The following is a 19,604-nucleotide window of genomic DNA, read 5'->3' as shown; positions in this document are numbered from 1 at the left end:
AAATATATTAAAATATAAGTAAAAAATAATAAAAAAAAATGCAGTCACCCCGTTCAAACAAACCTATATCAAAATAATCATCACAAAATAGGGAACTCATTGCAATACATTTTGGTGTCCGTTTTAAGAAATAAAAAGCTATAATTAAAAAAAATTATTTTCCTCCAAAAAAATAGCAAAAATGATTTTGTTAGTCAAATAAGTTAGACACTAAACCACCACGTGCACAAAATCACAAAAAGTTGCCTGGACATTTAGGCCTTTTTTAGGCCCTGTCATGAAAGGGTTAATAGGATTGTGATGCCCAGACCGTGCTGTTTTTTTGTGAGCTCCGTTCTCAGCTGGTAGGTCATCCGTTAAAACGTTTCTGAAAACCCCTTTAAACACACAGATATGTTACTTTTCATTTTCCATGCTAATATCTATATAAAAACAGAACATGAAATCCTGCAGTTTCGCACTGGCCTCTAAGCCTAGCAGGCACCACTTCTTGGTCTGTACAGATTGCTTTATTTCCGTTATGTGCTTATCATTACAGGCTGCATTAGAATGACAGGTCACCCATTTAGAGTTAACAAAGGCTTCCCCAGTCATAACAGGTGATTTATCAAAGCTTATCTACTCCGTCATGACCTCCGCACAGAGCTTGCCTAGAAAACTCTCCTATAGAAGTCGATGAGGTCCCCTCCTGTCTATCATGTCTGTGGCGCATGGGGCTGCTATAAATGATTCTGAGAACAGCTTGGGAAGGAGGCGACCTCATGATTGGCTTCAGAAACTAGAAAAAAAAATCTACAATCAGAAAATAAAAACATGTGTCGTTATATGCTTTCACACTAGCATTTCTATTTTCCGATATTGAGATCAGTCATAGGGTCTCAATACCGAAAAAACACATTTTGTCCCCATTTATTGTCAATAGGGACAAATCGTAACTGAACAGAACGGAGTGCTCCAAAATGCATTTCATTCTGTTCTCATACCGGAGAGCAAACCGCTGCGGACACGATAGAAAATGGATCTGTCCTTTATTGACTTTCAATGGAGTTCATGACGGATCCATCTTGGCTATGTTAAAGATAATACAACCGGATACGTACATAACGGATGCAGGCGGTTGTATTGTCAGTAATGGATGCGTTTTTCTGAGCCCTGCCGGATCCAGTAAAAACGCTTGTGTGAAAAAAGTCTAATCTGTCTTTATTTTCTGATTGTAAATTTATTTTTTATTTTTTTGTTCTATTTCCTAAACCTGATTATTGGGGCGGCCATCTTGCCTGAGCTGTTGTCAGATGCATTTCTAAATGACAGGCTTGTCAGCTATTTCCAATAACCAGAAAATTGATGAATGCTGGTCTAGGCTATATTACAATTTGGAATTAGTACAAGATAAGTAGTGCTGCAACGATTAATCGATAACTGGATTCGTTGTCATCGATTCATTGCTATGCGGGCGGGCGCCGGGCGGTTTACTTTTAGTCACTGCATCTTTATTTTACCTTACAATGACGCTCCAGTAACAGGCAGAGCGGACTGCGGCGTAACGTCACTTACTCATGTGACGCGCCTGCTCCGCCTCCTTCATTCATAAAGTGGGCTGATCAGGTGCGTCACGTGAGTGACGTTACGCCGCAGTCCGCTCTGCCTGTTACTGGAGCGTCATTGTAAGGTAAAATAAAGATGCAGTGAGTGATTAGTCTGCTGTGAGCAGCAGGGCCGGGGCTGCTATGGGGAGGGGGATCGGTCTATGGCACTGCTATGGGGAGGGGGTCTGTGTATGGCACTGCTATGGGGAGGGGGGGGGGGGTCTGTGTATGGCACTGCCATGGGGAGGGGGGGTCTGTGTATGGCACTGTTATGGGGAGGGGAGATCTGTGCACTGTTATGGGGAGGGGGGATCTGTGCACTGTTATGGGGAGGGGGGATCTGTGCACTGTTATGGGGAGGGGGGATCTGTGCACTGTTATGGGGAGGGGGGATCTGTGCACTGTTATGGGGAGGGGGGATCTGTGCACTGTTATGGGGAGGGGGGAATCTGTGCACTGTTATGGGGAGGGGGGATCTGTGCACTGTTATGGGGAGGGGGGATCTGTGCACTGTTATGGGGAGGGGGGATCTGTGCACTGTTATGGGGAGGGGGGATCTGTGCACTGTTATGGGGAGGGGGGATCTGTGCACTGTTATGGGGAGGGGGGATCTGTGCACTGTTATGGGGAGGGGGGATCTGTGCACTGTTATGGGGAGGGGGGATCTGTGCACTGTTATGGGGAGGGGGGATCTGTGCACTGTTATGGGGAGGGGGGATCTGTGCACTGTTATGGGGAGGGGGGGATCTGTGCACTGTTATGGGGAGGGGGGATCTGTGCACTGTTATGGGGAGGGGAGATCTGTGCACTGTTATGGGGAGGGGGGGATCTGTGCACTGTTATGGGGAGGGGGGATCTGTGCACTGTTATGGGGAGGGGGGATCTGTGCACTGTTATGGGGAGGGGGGATCTGTGCACTGTTATGGGGAGGGGGGATCTGTGCACTGTTATGGGGAGGGGGGATCTGTGCACTGTTATGGGGAGGGGGGATCTGTGCACTGTTATGGGGAGGGGGGGATCTGTGCACTGTTATGGGGAGGGGAGATCTGTGCACTGTTATGGGGAGGGGGGGATCTGTGCACTGTTATGGGGAGGGGGGATCTGTGCACTGTTATGGGGAGGGGGGATCTGTGCACTGTTATGCCCATAACGGCGCACAGATCCCCCTCTCCATAACAGCCACAATTTGTTTTAATATGGCCTTTGAACATAATTTTTCAAGTAAAATCATATAAACCGCTTTGTTTTGTAATTTTGTTGTTTTTCCCGATTTAATCGTAGAAATTAATCAGCAAATAATCGATTATTCAAATAATCGTTAGCTGCAGCCCTAAAGATAAGTAATGCAATGTATTTACAAAGAAACCTTTTTATGTTGTATATGTGTATAATATATATATATATATATATATATATATTTATTTATTATATATATATTTTTTTTATTTCTGTCTGGATGTTCTTTATGCGCGACCAAACGACTGGACTGATCTTCATCAAATTTGGCACACAGGTACGTCCTAGAGAGTCAGCTCTCTAGGACGTAGCGTTCCTGAGATATTCCCAAAAAATAAGCCCCCCCCCCCCCCCCCCCCCCAAATACAAGCCTTCAAGTCTTTCTCTTCAAATCCCAACTGCCATAAACACAGTTTTACTCCAGGTTTCCATAACAACCCAGCCATTTTTCTTTACTGCTTAAAGGGGCGGGTACTGTGGGGTACTGTGGAGGTCACTGTTAAAGGGGCAGGCATTATTAAAAGGGCGGACACTCTGAAGGTCATTGTTAAAGGGGGGGGGGGGCACTGTGGAGGTCAATGTTATGGTGGAAACTGGTGATATCTTTTTATGACACACGGAAATTGATGAAATATACCCGTGTGAAGCTGGGTCCTTCTGTGTGTGTGTGTGTGTGTGTGTGTGTGTGTGTGTGTGTGTGTGTGTGTGTGTGTGTGTCTCTCTGTCTCTCTATCTATCTCTCTGTCAGGATCAGTACTCGAGGAGGGGTCGGCAATGATAGATGGCAGGTCAAAAAGTCCAAACAGTTTTTCTGGTATGCAGCACAACTTCATTTGGTGGCGTGAAGCTGCAGCACCAACATAACATAAACGACAAAGTAAACTCCTGCAGGTCTGGGCACTACCTAGACAGATTGTCTATCTCACCTATAGAGTGCAGTTCACACACAAGAGAAATCTGGCTCCAACAACTAGCAGGACAGCTAGCTTCCTAGGTCTTCTGACCCAGACTGACAGTTTAAGGCTACTTTCACACTTGCGGCAGAGTGACCCGGCAAACACTTCAGTCGCCAACTGATGGCATTTGTAAGACTGATCAGTCAGAAAAAAAATGCATTGAAATGCTGCATCCGTCTTTCCGGTGTCATCCGGCAAAACGGATCCGGCATTTATAATTTTGTTTCACCGTTTTTTGTTTTTTTTTTAAGTCTGCACATTCCGGTATTTTGAATGCCAGATCCGGCACTAATACATTCCTATGGAAAAAAATGCCGGATCCGGCATTCAGGCAAGTCTTCATTTTTTTGGGGGGGCTGGAGATAAAACCGTAGCCTGCTGCGGTTTTATCTTTTTGCCTGATCAGTCAAAATGACTGAACGGAAGACATCCTGATGCATCCTGAACGGATTGCTCTCCATTCAGAATGCATGGGGATATGCCTGATCAGTTCTTTTCCGGCATTGAGCCCTTTTGACGGAACTCGGTGCTGGAAAAGAAAAACGCAAGTGTGAAAGTACCCTAAAGCTTCTTTTATTCCTCACTAATGATCCCAACCACTGCACCTGTGATAACCCCAGGCTAGGGGGAAAAAGCCGGACTGGTAGGTCCTACTACCAAACAAACCAGTTTCAGAAAACTACATTTGGGGAATTAGGGGACCAGGTTTGTAGTTGGAAGTCTTGGTCATGCTCTTCCAACCAGTTTGTGACATTTCTAGCGTGACATATTACATTGTCTCTCCTGGGGTGGATGGGATCTTCCAGCAAGACGATCAACATATATGGGTGAACATTATCTGCAAGGATGGGTTTATACCCAAATCAGTTGAGTGACTTCCACATGGATGAGTGGGCCCAGAAGAGAGTGCCACAAAAACCTTCCCCAGACCATAACACTGCCACCACCCGGTTTGTGTTCTTTCACCAATGGTTGCAGGGTCTTTTTTTCCGATGTTTCTCACCTGACCTTCCAATGTCCATCCATTCGGTGGAGCAGAAAACATGATTTATCAGAGAAGGCAACCATTTTGGAGGGTCCAAATCTGATACTGCTGCGAAAATGTAAGCCTTTTCTGTTGTTAGCAGAGGTGCAATGACCATTCGTCTGCTTCGGAGCCCCATACACAGTAGTGTTCGCTGAACTGTTTTTGACACACATCTGGCAGTCCCCTGATTCTTTTCGCTGATCACCTGCTCAACTGTAGCATGTCGGCCTGCCTTGTGCACTTTTGTAGCCAACATTCGCCTCACATGAATGATCCGCAGTTTCCACATTGCTTATCTGCAGTGGTGCCATTTATCCACTCGCCATATACTTTCACCACAGCAGTACGAGAACAGTTCACAAAATGGACAGTTTCAGAAATAGTCACCCATGGCCTGAAAGCCAATAATCATTTATTTTTGCAACTCTGATAAACCATTCCTTTTACCTGTGACAGCAACAAGGGATGTGTGCAGACATCCTATCGCACACCTTATATACCCACCAAGCCAGCTCACAACACGCGACTTCCTTTATGAGCTACACTTCTTATAGTGTTCCAGAAAGGAAAAAGTTACAATATTTTCCTATTATACCGTTTTAAAAATCTGCATTAAGAACCTGTTTGGCCAGAGCTCAAAGGTCTTATCCAATTTCAAGGAACCCCCCCCCCATGTGCCGGGCCCGTCACCGGTAATATACTTAACCCACTCCCGTCGCTGCTCCTGGTCCCTGCATCGCCGTTACTGCTTCTCCCTGCACACGGATGAAAAAATCCGGTGTCAGGGGGAGCAGCCAATGGCAGACGGGGACGAGCCTCCCTAACGTCACCTGCGATGTAAGGGAGCCCCCCCCCCCCCAATTATTTAATCCCACAGATGCCGCATTCATCGCTGATTGCGGCATCTGAGATAATAAAGTGGTTTATCTTAAGATTTTTTTATTTATTGAATCATATTTAATCCATTTGAGTGTGAAGAGGCAGCCATCTTGCTTGAAGATCCAGCACAAAATGTCGCATTGCATGTGATGATGTCATCACGTTGCCCAGCGTGGTGACTTCATACATAACCACTACAAGATTTTGCGCGAGAGCTTCAAGTAATGAAATCGATTTGTTACCTCGAAGCACAAGGAAATTCAGCTTTGTGGCAAATCAAATTTTTCCTGAAATTCAGATCAAAGTACACACATGAACTTCAATTCGCTCAACACTAATAATCACAGTAAAACCTGCCTTTACTTTCTCTTTCAGCTGTATTCACTGAATCCCGATTTCTAACAGTGATATCTTCCCATGTAGTGAACATATTGCTGACATTCTGGTATTGTCTGAAAGCTTGGCATATCTCTAGCCACTACCAAACCAGAGACATGAGCACCTGAAGCAGCCCCTCCCCTTCAGTCTGTAGGAGGAGGAGGAGCATTTGCAAAAATAGTAAAAAAAAATATATATAGAAATATGGCATGATCATCACTGTACTGACGCACACAATAAAGTTTATTTTTTACCACAAATACATTCCATAAAATGTTAAAATTGCTGTTTTTATATTTTCCCCTAAAAATAAAATAAGTTATTTACTGCACTTTATATACCCTAAAATGGTTCCTAAAAAAACCTGCAACTAATCCCACAAAATAAAATAAAAAATTAGGAAAAAAATTTAAAAGTTATGACTGCTAGAACACAAAGAGGGAAATGTTATTGGTCCTGAAGGCTAAGATTAATTATGTCACTAAAGCCTCATGCACACGTCTGTGGAACACTGTCCGTAAGATACCGGACTGGCATTGCAGGAGCGCGGTGTCCTTTGTTACTATGACGCTGTGCGCTCCTGCAATGCCGGTCTAGTATCTCACGGACCGTGTTTAACTGACGTCTGCATGAGGCTTAAGGGGTTAAAAATGCAAATGTGTCCCCTGAATTGTGCACCAACAAGATTTACTTCACACATATTAAAAATCTACAATAAAAAAGGGACATTTTTTGGGAAGGTTTTTCAGATTTTAATGTGACTGTTAGGAGGTTAAAGCAATAGTTGTAAGAAAGCTGAGGCTCTATTCACATTGTAGTTTGGGCATCAGTTTGACATATAGAAATGCTATATTTTTTTGGTTGCCTATTTGAATAGACCCTAAGGCCCCTTTCACACGGGCGAGTTTTCCGTGCGGGTGCGATCCGTGCGGCGAACGTATGGCACCCGCACTAAATCCTGACCCATTCATTTCTATTGGGCTGTGCACATGAGCGATGTTTTTAACGCATCACTTGTGCGTTCAGTTGAAATCGCAGCATGCTCTATATTTTCCGATTTTGACGTGACGCAGGCCCCATAGAAGTGAATGGGGTGTGTGAAAATCGGATGGCATCCGCAAGCAAGTACGGATGCCGTGCGATTTGCACGCATGGTTGCTAGGAGACCATCGGGATGGAGACCCGATCATTATTATTTTCCCTTATAACATGGTTATAAGGGAAAATAATAGCATTCTGAATACAGAATGCATAGTAAACCAGCGCTAGAGGGGTTACATTTTTTTTAAACTCACCTTAGTCCACTTGCTCGCGAAGCCGGCATCTCCTTGTGTCTCCGCTGCTGATGAACAGGACCTGGGGTGAGCTACTCCATTAAATAGAGCTTAAGGACCTTCGATGACGTCACTCCGGTCATCACATGATCTTTTACCATGGTGAATCACCATGGTAAAAGATCATGTGACGTACCATGTGATGACCGGAGTGATGTCATCGAAGGTCCTTAACCTGTATTTAATGGAGCAGCTCACCCCAGGTCCTGTTCATCAGCAGCGGAGACAGAAGGAGATGCCGGGCTTCGCGAGCAAGTGGACTAAGGTGAGTTAAATTATTATTATTTTTTTAACCCCTCTAGCGCTGGTTTACTATGCATTCTGTATTCAGAATGCTATTATTTTCCCTTATAACCATGTTATAAGGGAAAATAATACAATCTTCAGAACATCAATCCCAAGCCCGAACTTCTATGAAGAAGTTCGGGTTTGGGTACCAAACATGCGCGATTTTTCTCACGCGAGTGCAACGCATGACAATGTTTTGCACTTGCGCAGAAAAAATCGCGCATTTTCCCGCAACGCACCCGGCTCTTATCCGGGCAAAAAAAATGACGCCCGTGTGAAAGAGGCCTAAGTGTTGTAACTATAAGAGCAGTCCTTTTATGTTTATTTTCTCGTTTCCTTCATAGAGCTGGCTATATTTGAATGGCAGATACCTGCGTTGTACCCGTCACATGGAAGTGGCCTTTATGATCTGTGCTATTAATCCTTCAATAGATACCCATACAGACAGCCTGGAATTGCTGCAGTTACAACAGGTGAGATTTTTTTATTTTATTTTTTACTTAGATTGACATGTTGCAGCTAAGGCTACTTTCACACTTGCGTTCGGAGCGGATCCGTCTGGTGTCTGCACAGACGGATCCGCACCTATAATGCAAATGCTTAGATCCGTTCAGAACGGATCCGTTTGCATTACCATGATAGTGCAAACTGATCCGTTTTGACTTTACATTGAAAGTCAATGGGGGGACGGATCCGTTTGAAAATTGAGCCATACTGTGTCAACTTCAAACGGATCCGTCCCCATTGACTTACATTGTAAGTCTGGACGGATCCGTTTGCCTCCGCACGGCCAGGTGGACATCCGAACGCTGCAAGCAGCGGATCCGCAGCCACTCGGAATGCATTAGGGCTGGACGGATCCGTTCGGGGCCGCTCGTGAGAGCCTCCAAACGGAACTTACAAGCGGAGCCCCCAATGCAAGTGTGAAAGTAGCCTAACTTAGCTAGTATACATCCTGTATGACACCAACAAATATGGGCACATATCAAGTAGATAAATCACCTATAAAATACACACAATACAATGATGAAATAATATATAATGCTTTTATTAAGCATATAAAAACGAATATAATTAAGTATATAAAAACATAGAAGCCGCGCTTCATAGTGTAAAGCCAAAGATAAGACCACAACGACAGAAGTATAAGGCTGCCTACCAAGTTCTTTTTTGCAAATGGGCACAACTCTGGTAACGGCTTAGGTAGCTGATATGCATCTAAGCTGCTCCCCCCTTGGGTCGGGGAAGCCAACAGATGCTGTGAATTCAGCTTGCAGAACACTAGAAAACCAAGTGAAATGGCAGTATGAATACCTATTGGGACAATTTTACTTTTAACAGCGCCCACCGATCCATCAGGCATATTTTTAATAAGCATTGGCATATAATACCATGTGACCTTCTCTTCAGTCTTACCCCAGAATGTCCAAAGGACTCTATCCACTAAGGCTACTTTCACACTAGCGTTCATAGGTCCGTTCGTGAGCTCCGTTTGAAGGGGCTCACGAGCGGACCCGAACGCCTCCGTCCAGCCCTGATGCAGTCTGAATGGAGCGGATCCGCTCAGACTGCATCAGTCTGGCGGCGTTCAGCCTCCGCTCCGCTCGCCTCCGCACGGACAGGCGGACAGCTGAACGCTGCTTGCAGCGTTCGGGTGTCCGCCTGGCCGTGCGGAGGCGAGCGGATCCGTTCAGACTTACAATGTAAGTCAATGGGAACGGATCCGCTTGAAGATGTCACCATATGGCTCAATCTTCAAGCGGATCCGTCCCCCATTGACTTTACATTGAAAGTCTGAACGGATCCGCTCAGGCTACTTTCACACTTAGAATTTTTTCTAAGTTATTAATGCAGACGGATCCGTACTGAACGGAGCCTCCGTCTGCATTAATATGATCGGATCCGATCGAACGCTAGTGTGAAAGTAGCCTAATTCTCTTAGATCTTATGAGGGAAATTCAGATTGCGGTAGTCAGGGCTTGTCTTTGCAGTAACGGGACACTCAAAACCATAAATGCTTTTATGTTTCACAGAAAACTTTCCCTATTGGAAGTTCCCAGAATAGTGGATCGATGTTTGTCATTTATTTGCCCATGTGGGACGCACCACACAGTCAACGCATGAAACGATTCCCAATTAGTAACTTGCTGCTATCGATCCCTTGTATGTTTGGGAATTTGTTCAATAATAGTGCTCCTACACCATTAACCCCTTGAGTACATGTACGGTCGAAGTCCGGGCTCTAAACATGGCGCCCGCTTGCACATGCAGTGGGTGCCATAGCCGCCGGGTTTCTGCTATTTTAAATACCAGACACCCGCGGCACATGTATGCAATCAGCCATAAGGCTTTTATTCCCTTTCAGATGACGTGGTCAAATGTGACCACTGCATCAGAGCAGTCCTGAAGCGGAAGCCGTGGCGCTTCCACTCCGGTAACAGCGTTCCCCGGCTGAGATCGAGGAACCTTTTTAAGCCTCATGCACACATCCGTGGAACAGGGACCGCGAGATACCGGTTTGGATCCCTGCTGAGTGCAGGAACGCACGGCATCATTGGTTGCTATGACTTTGTGCCGCAGCTGCTGTACAGTACAGTCGCCCCTCACGAAGCGCACGGCATCATGGCAACCAATGACGTAGTGCGCTCCTGCACTCAGCAGGGATCCAGACCGGTTTGTGTTCCACGGACGCGTGCATGAGGCTTTACACTGATCTAATAGATTGAAGCCTCAAGCAGGCTTTGGAGTCTATTAGATGAATATACCAATACAGGCCACTAGTTGGCAGCATTGTATTATATTGAAAATGACCGTTTTATCTGACTTCCCGATGTATGTAGCGGATACGTAGTATGCAATAAATCTGCTTACCCCAGTTGTTGTTGGCGCAGTGGGTATTGTAGTCTTCTACTGGCAGCCTGTATATACTTCTTACGGTTCACTGAACCTTCTCTGCAACCGTCTGCATTCAGTCTCCTGTATTGGTGCCGGCACCTGAGTATGAAGTATACGGGTCTGAAGTCCGGGAATGCTCAATGTGAGCAATGACTTGTGTTTCGTTAGTTTCGATTAGAATGATGTTGGTTTGTCTGCAGATTTTATTTCTTGCATTGTATATTTGTATGGTATGTGTTTTGATTAAAGAATCCAGTTGTTTTTTATGAATGCGATTTTGTATGTTAAGCAGGCCATTTATGTATTCTTACAGTTCTGGAATGCGTTGGATAACACTGCCATAATGCTATGCGACCCCAGTCAGTGCTGGGAGGTCAGGACGGGAGCTGCTGTGAGTCCTGAGTGTGCCACTCGCTGGTCTAAAAGGGGCATAATTGATTCAACGTTAGCAAGTGAAAACCCAATCATAGTGTCTTTCAATGTTTTCGTTTTTATCAAACAGTCAAACTTAATAGTGTAGGATCACTATTATTAAATGAATTCCTGAGCATACAAGGGATCGATATCGGCAAATCAATAATTGGGAAGTGTTTAATATTTTTAAGTTACTGCCCTCCAGTGGACTGAACATACTAAATAAGGCCTATCTACATATGGCCATGCTTTGTGTAATGTCATTGTGGGAACTGCCTACCTTCACCATTTAGGATGTCTCACTTGCACTCCATACCTACTCCATTTAAAGGGCTTCTGTCACCCCACAACAGTCTTTTTTTTTTTGGGCTAGTTACATTCATTATAGCGCGATATATGAGAATATAATGTTGTCACTTACTTTCATGCGGCCGTTTCTTGAGAAAACAAAGTTTTATAATATGTAAATCCGGTCTCTACCAGCAAGTAGGGCGTCTACTTGCTGGTAGCCGCCGCAGAAAACCGCCCCCTCGTCGTGTTGATTGACAGGGCCAGCCGCGATCTCCTCCTCCGGCCGGCCCTGTCAGTATTTCAAAAATCGCGCGCCTCTGTTCATTCGGCGCAGGCGCTCTGAGATGAGGAGGCTCGTCTCCTCAGAACTCCCTCAGTGCGCCTGCGCCGATGACGTCTTCTCTTTCGGTGATGTCATCGGCGCAGGCGCACTGAGGGAGTTCTGAGGAGACGAGCCTCCTCATCTCAGAGCGCGATTTTTGAAATACTGACAGGGCTGGCCGGAGGAGGAGATCACGGCTGGCCCTGTCAATCAACACGACGAGGGGGCGGTTTTCTGCGGCGGCTACCAGCAAGTAGACGCCCTACTTTCTGGTAGAGACCGGATTTGCATATTATAAAACTTTGTTTTCTCAAGAAACGGCCGCATGAAAGTAAGTGACAACATTATATTCTCATATATCGCGCTATAATGAATGTAACTAGCCCAAAAAAAAAAAATGACTGTTGTGGGGTGACAGAAGCCCTTTAAGCTGAGTTCACATCAGCATTCAGCCTTTCTGTTAACGGAGCAGGAGAATGGAAAAGACGGCTTCGGCACATAATGGAGCCTACGGATCCCAAAGATTATAATGGGATCCATTAGGTTTCCGCTCAGATAATTTTTGAAGCTGATACAAAAGTCCTGCATGCATTACTTTTGTCCCCAATTCAAAAAATTTCCTCTGAGCGGAAACCTAACGAACCCCACACACAGATTGCTCCCCCTACAGTTCACTCTTAATACTCTTATTCAAATAGACAATTGCTCAGTTATGGTTTTATCTTTTTCCCCTTAATCGAATGGAAGGTGGCTTAGCGACATCTCTCTACAATGTATCCTAGTAGTTCACATTCTTACTGAATAGTGAGTTGTCTAGCAGCCCTGATTAATGATTCTCTTCATTTTCCGATTGTCATATTTCCATTTGTTTTATGAATGAAAGGCTGTTTGAGAATATACAGTACATTTCCCTTCCTTTCCCCATAGTCACCCTGTGTTCTAAACAATTAGCTGATGCAGAAGTATGTGTTTAATTGTATATTTTAGTGTCCTATAAATGTAATTTTTTTCTGTTTGTTGCAATAGTGACAATAGTTAGTTTCCTGTGGGTTTTCATGAATTCCGGGACGCTGTGTGTGTTTTTAAATTTTTAAATTTTATTTTTTTAAATGCTCCCACCAAGCTAGTATTCTTTTGTACCTTTTTGTTTTAAATATTGGTTCGAATGTGGTTTTAATACACTTTGCCGACCAAAAGCACCCTGTTTCATCTGGTTTTCTACTGTTCTATGATCGGAAACTTAGAGACAAATTCATAAGTAAAAAGAAACGTCAAGTAGCAAGTGTGATAACCCCAAATTGGTTACAGTAAGTAAAGGCACAAAATAACCGAAATGTATTGCTGACCTCTCTGCAGCTCCACCCCAGCGTAGGTTTTACCTTTTACCTTTAGCTTTCTCCAAGGCATATACAGGCTAGCACATTTTTCCTCATTCTTGAGCCTTAAAGGGGTTGTCCCATCTCTTCATTTCATGGTCACACTTCAAGTAAGTGTGGGTGGCCACCCTGGGTGGCTGAAGTTACGGAAACACCCAAGCGGCTGGCACGCCACTGTTTCGGTAACTGCAGGAACGGTGAATAGTAGCTATGCTTTTTCTGTAACACTGCGTACAGATGTAGCAATCGCCCCGATTCTTAACAAGGTAAATAAACATGCTATGGGAGTCACAGAAATGGGGGAGATCTGAACATTTCCATGACTCCATCTCCCCAGGCCAGCGCTGACTGTGCGTTATTGCCATTTTGGCCATGAAAGGCTGAGATGGGACAGACCTTTTAAAAGGAGTTCTCATGAAAAGTATTACTATGCAAACATTACATTTCAAATGATGCATTATTGCAATAAAAATATTGTTCCCTGCACTCTTCCTCCTCTCATTGCTAGCATAGCGATCTTATAGAGGAGCAGGTGAAGCGGCCCAGAGATCTTCCATTAATTTGTCCCTACTTCTGAATTCATAGAAGTATATAGCTTAATTTCCTTCTTCATTAAGGGGGAATTTTCATACCGGCTGAGGCTGTATGTGAGGGACTATTTTGTATGCAGGGGAAGATGACAGGAGGACAGCTCTTCGGCAGCTGGGCAGAAGGTTAGCAAAGGCTGACTGCAGTATAGTCGTGAGAGGTGCAGCTGCCTGATGGTCACATGTAGTGAGCTGCTGCCTACCCACAAAAAGTGAAGAGACCAGAGCTTCGGAGGATGAGTAAGGAAACTAAAAAGGGTGAAATTTCCATGGAGAGAAGCATTTCTTCCAGTGCTATAGTTAAGGTAATGGTGTGCTTTACTTTTAGAGGTTTTTATTTTATTAATTTGTGGGATAACCTCTTTATAAATCAAAATGCTGGATTTTGTTAACGTGTTAGAATTGAACTATTTTGCATTTGGTGGTTTATCCTGCTACTGTAGTTTGTCAGTCAGCACGTCACTGGTTTAGGTCCAGGTGTTTGGCCTTGGATTCATTGTTTTGTCTTCATATATACTCTTCTAGATTGCATTGACAACCAGCAGTCGGTTACATCGCTTGTGGCTGTTCTCTTGGCATGCTCAGTATTTTCTGGTGTTGCCATCTGCTACCGCAGGGACAGTACACAGGAGCCCCATGATCCATCATCCAATGAGATGATTTACAGCCCCTGTATATTCCAGCTCGGGATACTTTAATGCCCGAATAGATTCAGAGCTCCACTTGTTGTGATTTTCCTTCATGTCCAGTCTACTTGATACTGTCCCAGCTGTAGATTCTGGAGATTTCAGAAACTGGCTCCTTGGAACTCACTCTGGGAAGGTCAATACCTCTGAATTAAGAATGGATAATCCTTTAGATTCTGCCATCTAGTCTAGAACTAAGCAAGATACTAAAGAGTATAGGCTGCATCTCTTCTACTGCTTGTAATATGTATTATTTTCACATTCTAGAGTTTACTGTGGTTGCTGTATGATGGAGGACACCTAGACAAGTAAGTTACTATGTCCCCTGTGTGATGTACCTAAAGGTGCATTCTGAGTTTTAAATAAGTTTCATTGTGACTAAAACTTGTAAATAAGCCAAATTGTTATACAGTATGTGCATTGCTCTGCTGCAGAGACTGTTCCCAGTTCTTCTTGTTCACATTATACACAATGACATGATGTCCAGATTGGCTTTCACCATCATGTGATGTGGAAGCCAATCACTATTATGTGCAGTGAGGTCTAACAGACGTTACATTAGGACGGTGAACTTCACTTAGTGGGAACAGCACTAAATTTCAAGGTAAGTGTTTTACAGTTCAAAGGATTAATTTGGGTTTGGGCGTCACTCAATATCAGGCACACATATAGCCAAGTTGGATTATATCAGAATAAATGTATAGTGTATATCACACACTTAATACATACAACATGTTGCATAAAAATCAATATACATTAAAAAACAATTACATTAAAAATGACAATGATATATTATATAAAAAACCCTTATGTGGGATCTAAAAACGATTGCACTGAGTCAATTGCGCCAAGAGGGCTGTTTCTCTGTGATTTTTGTAAATTATCCCAAAGTATGTGGCTCTGAGGGACAAAGTCTATTGCAGATATGTCACAATAGGTTTAGGCGTCAGTCATATAAAGATACATATACAAAAGGTACTCGTATAGCGGGTACTTTACCACTCCTGCGTCTTTTACTCTCGTTGGTCCGCTTATGCACCGGAGCTTTTTGATGTATTGCTCTATTGTGAGCTGCAAGGACCTGTGAGTAGGATTTCCCAAGCTCTTGGATGTTCGTTGCAGCAGTATAGCTTTGTTTCACCGCTGTGATCTTCCAGGACCTGTGTGGCGTCCCACGTGGTTTACTGGGCGGTCTTATAACTTGTAATTCCAAGCGGGAATTTCAAATTCCTTTAGATGCAGGTGGTTTACTTTATAGTTGCTTTAATTCCAAACGAGGAAGTATACAATCGTAAGCGCTTCTTTCTTTGTGGTCCCTCACTGTCAATACTATACGCGTTTCGGGATAGAGACCCCCTTCTTCAGTGGTGTGAACAGTGTTGACCAAATGTCCTTTTTATACATTGTCCTTAATTGGAGCATTGCATGTTGGGACAGTGAGGGATTCAAAAGACATGGATGTGGATTTCGATTTTCTTTATAGGAGATATAATCTGGATGGGTATTCCTATTAATTGATCATTTTGGACCAACCCGGACTCAGTGCCTTATACGGATTATAGAAGCAGCGATAAACGCATATGCGTTTTTTTTTCTTCCCCCCCCCCCCATAAAACAATTCATATTGGGAAGCATTGGCATCGCCTGCTTGGGGACAAGATAGTTGGACCAATGCTTACAAACACACCACAGATCACTTACACTAGGGTCTCTAATTTGGGTTTAAAGGTTGCCCATTCAATAAGAAAATAAAAATCTAAGTATACAAAACAAACAGATGTGGACGTTGTTCCAATTGTAGAATTACTACATTCCCTAAGAAAATCTTGAAGGCAGCTTCAACTCAAAATACATTTACATTAGACATCAAAGAGGGTCTAACATGTGATTCAACTAATGTGATATACCCAATTGAATGTCCGTGTCGAAAACAATACATAGGACGGACTAAACAAACCCTAAAAAAGAGGATATCAGAACATGTCACTAATATAAAAAAGGGATATGAATTGCACTCTATCCAAGCATTACAGGGATCATCATAAAAGTGATCCATCTACCCTTATATATATATATATGGCACTTGAGAGGGTTAGATACCCATGGAGAGGGGGGAATCATATCCTTCAGATGTCAAGAAATGAATCAAAAAGGATATTCGAGTTTGATTCCTTAATTCCAAAGGGTTTGAATGCTGATATGGAGCTCTTTGGGTTCCTTTTAAAGGGGCGTTGGTCTATCATGAATGGGACATCTGTGTCGGGCTGTTTTCCAGCACCCAGATCTCCCCTTCCTGGTAGGCCCGCGCCCCCATACATCTCTTCTCCACATTATTGTGTACATCAAATTTTATGAGGACGAACATGTAATCTAGACCCCAGTACATAATCTCCAGTCTCCATTTTTAACACTTTTAGAAAAAAACGCAAGGAAACCGCATATGCGTTTCTTCAAGTTTTTGGTCTATTTTTGGGTTTACCCACATTTGGGATACATATTGATTTAATTATACATGGTTTTTATACTTTATTTATGTTTTTATACTTTATTTATATGAATTGTATCATATATGGATATTATAGACAGCAATATGAATTTTTATGGAAAAATCGCATATGCGTTTATCGCTGCTTCTATAATCCGTATAAGGCACTGAGTCCCAGTTGGTCCAAAATGATCAATTAATAGGAATACCCATCCATATTATATATCCTATAAAGAAAATTGAAATCCACATCCATGTCTTTTGAATCCCTCACTGTCCCAACATGCAATGCTCCAATTAAGGACAATGTATAAAAAGGACATTTGGTCAACACTGTTCACACCACTGAAGAAGGGGGTCTCTTTACCCCGAAACGCGTATAGTATTGACAGTGAGGGACCACAAAGAAAGAAGCGCTTACGATTGTATACTTCCTCGTTTGGAATTAAAGCAACTATAAAGTAAACCACCTGCATCTAAAGGAATTTGAAATTCCCGCTTGGAATTACAAGTTATAAGACCGCCCAGTAAACCACGTGGGACGCCACACAGGTCCTGGAAGGTCACAGCGGTGAAACAAAGCTATACTGCTGCAACGAACATCCAAGAGCTTGGGAAATCCTACTCACAGGTCCTTGCAGCTCACAATAGAGCAATACATCAAAAAGCTCCGGTGCATAAGCGGACCAACGAGAGTAAAAGACGCAGGAGTGGTAAAGTACCCGCTATACGAGTACCTTTTGTATATGTATCTTTATATGACTGACGCCTAAACCTTTATATCTGCAATAGACTTTGTCCCTCAGAGCCACATACTTTGGGATAATTTACAAAAATCACAGAGAAACAGCCCTCTTGGCGCAATTGACTCAGTGCAATCGTTTTTAGATCCCACATAAGGGTTTTTTATACATATATCATTGTCATTTTTAATGTAATTGTTTTTTAATGTATATTGATTTTTATGCAACATGTTGTATGTATTAAGTGTGTGATATACACTATACATTTATTCTGATATAATACAACTTGGCTATATGTGTGCCTGATATTGAGTGATGCCCAAACCCAAATTAATCCCTTTTTCACTTCATCAGCAATAGGGAGTGCTGTGGGGCAGTGCACCTTTCCAAAAGTGGATCAGTGAGTAAGCCACCATTCTTTTTGTATTTGTTTTACAGTTCAGCTTATGTTTAAGTATTTGCCATGTTAAAACATTTGTGTCTTGGAAAACCCATTAAGTCTTGGGACAGTTTTCACACTGAATTATACAATTAAAATAAGTTCTACAGCTGTGTTATAAATTATACCTCATACCCATATACTTCTGAATGTAGACACTGGCAGATTTTGAAAATGCTATCCAGCACTTTAAAGGGACACTGACAGGCCCAATTAGCATATTGAGTTATATATATCACAGTACAGGTCATATAAAGTGTATTAGAATCATGTAAGTATCCCCCCTGCCCAATCTTATAAATACGGAAATATAAAGTTTTATAACCTGCTTGTCCGGTCTCCAATCTGCCCAAGGGGCGGCATTTCATCTGAAAATGATGAAAAGGCAGAGGCTCGGGGACGCAGGCAGGGTGTGTACGCAGGCGCGATCTAACCACGGCGGGGCGCAGAAGATTACACACGAACGATGCCAGGAGGATTCGATTGCCCATGCGCAGGATCGTGACCTGGAGAGTTGTAGCCGCCGCCCAGCCACGTGAATATTGATGAGCTGGGCGGGGCTTCAGAACGGCAGTTGGAAGCGGCTGGCTGGGCGCATTTTCAGATGAAACGCCGCCCCTTGGGCAGATTGGAGACCGGACGAGCAGGTTATAAAACTTTATATTTCCGTATTTATAAGGTGGGCAGGGGGGATACTTACATGATTCTAATACACTTTATATGACCTGTACTGTGATATATATAACTCAATATGCTAATTGGGCCTGTCAGTGTCCCTTTAAGCTCTTGGCTTTCTTTAGCATCAAAACATTTAAAATGTAACATTTTGTTAAAAATACATACATTGTCACAAAATCACCTGAACTGAAGAGACCAAAAGTCTGTAATATAGATGCCAGTAAGCAGGCACAAGTGAGTGATCGAGTGTGCAGCTGCCTCTGAATGCAACAACCGCCCCTGCATGAGACTTCGGCTTGGCCTGTTGCATCTTGGTCATGAGGCCTTGCTCCTCTGAGCTTGTCTTCACTGTGGAGATGGGTTTTCTGGACTCTTCTTCCCAACAAGTATTAAGCTCCCATTTCTGTTCTTGGCCTGCCACAGCTCCACCAAATATTGGCCTTTGTTTTTCAATCTTTGGTGAAAGAGAGTAAGCTACATGTCTTAAATAAAAATAAAAAAAATAAAAAAAAAAATCATAGCAGAAGCAATTTTGGTGGGAGGGAGGTGTGTAGTGGTATTTAGATGAGCCTTGGACTACCTAGTAAACTGGTTATATGGGAGAACATTAGTTTCTCTCCCAATATTCTGGAAGTAGTAGTCTTGAGGACACGCTGGAAATGTCACATTGGCTGTAGGAAAAGAGACCTAGGATGCCACATGCAGAATGTTTAATCTGGTACAATTAGCGTGGTCCTCGGGCTCCCCCAGTGCATTCTTGTCTTGGGGGGTTCCTGATGACCACTCTTAATAAGATGGGCTTTGAGGAGCTGTTTTTAGATGCGTGACATCCTATAATCAACAGTCTAATGCCCGTCTGTGGAACAATGGATTTAGTTCATCGGAATTTGAATTGACAAATGGCATCCGTTAACCCTTTGAAGACCATAAGATTACCGTCATCAATATAAAAATATATATTTTTTTCCCCTTTTTAAGAATGTATTTGAACAATAAATAAAGCT

At 43.3% G+C, this 19,604-nt stretch overlaps 1 protein-coding gene across 1 annotated transcript in view; it reads left to right on the top strand.

Moving 5' to 3' along the window:
- Nucleotides 1–19,604, top strand: part of MEN1 (menin 1) — a 49,751-nt gene that overhangs the window by 18,241 nt on the left and 11,906 nt on the right. The window contains exons 4-5 of the mRNA XM_044270745.1: nt 8,029–8,157; nt 14,523–14,563. Of these exons, the coding sequence (XP_044126680.1) occupies nt 8,029–8,157; nt 14,523–14,563 (170 nt within the window). The remainder of the gene's footprint in view (nt 1–8,028; nt 8,158–14,522; nt 14,564–19,604) is intronic.

The sequence above is a fragment of the Bufo gargarizans genome, chromosome 10, assembly GCF_014858855.1.
Source record: "Bufo gargarizans isolate SCDJY-AF-19 chromosome 10, ASM1485885v1, whole genome shotgun sequence".
In the NCBI taxonomy this organism is placed as follows: domain Eukaryota; kingdom Metazoa; phylum Chordata; class Amphibia; order Anura; family Bufonidae; genus Bufo; species Bufo gargarizans.
Note: the sequence above shows the minus strand (reverse complement) of the source record. Positions and strands in the feature narration are given on the sequence as shown.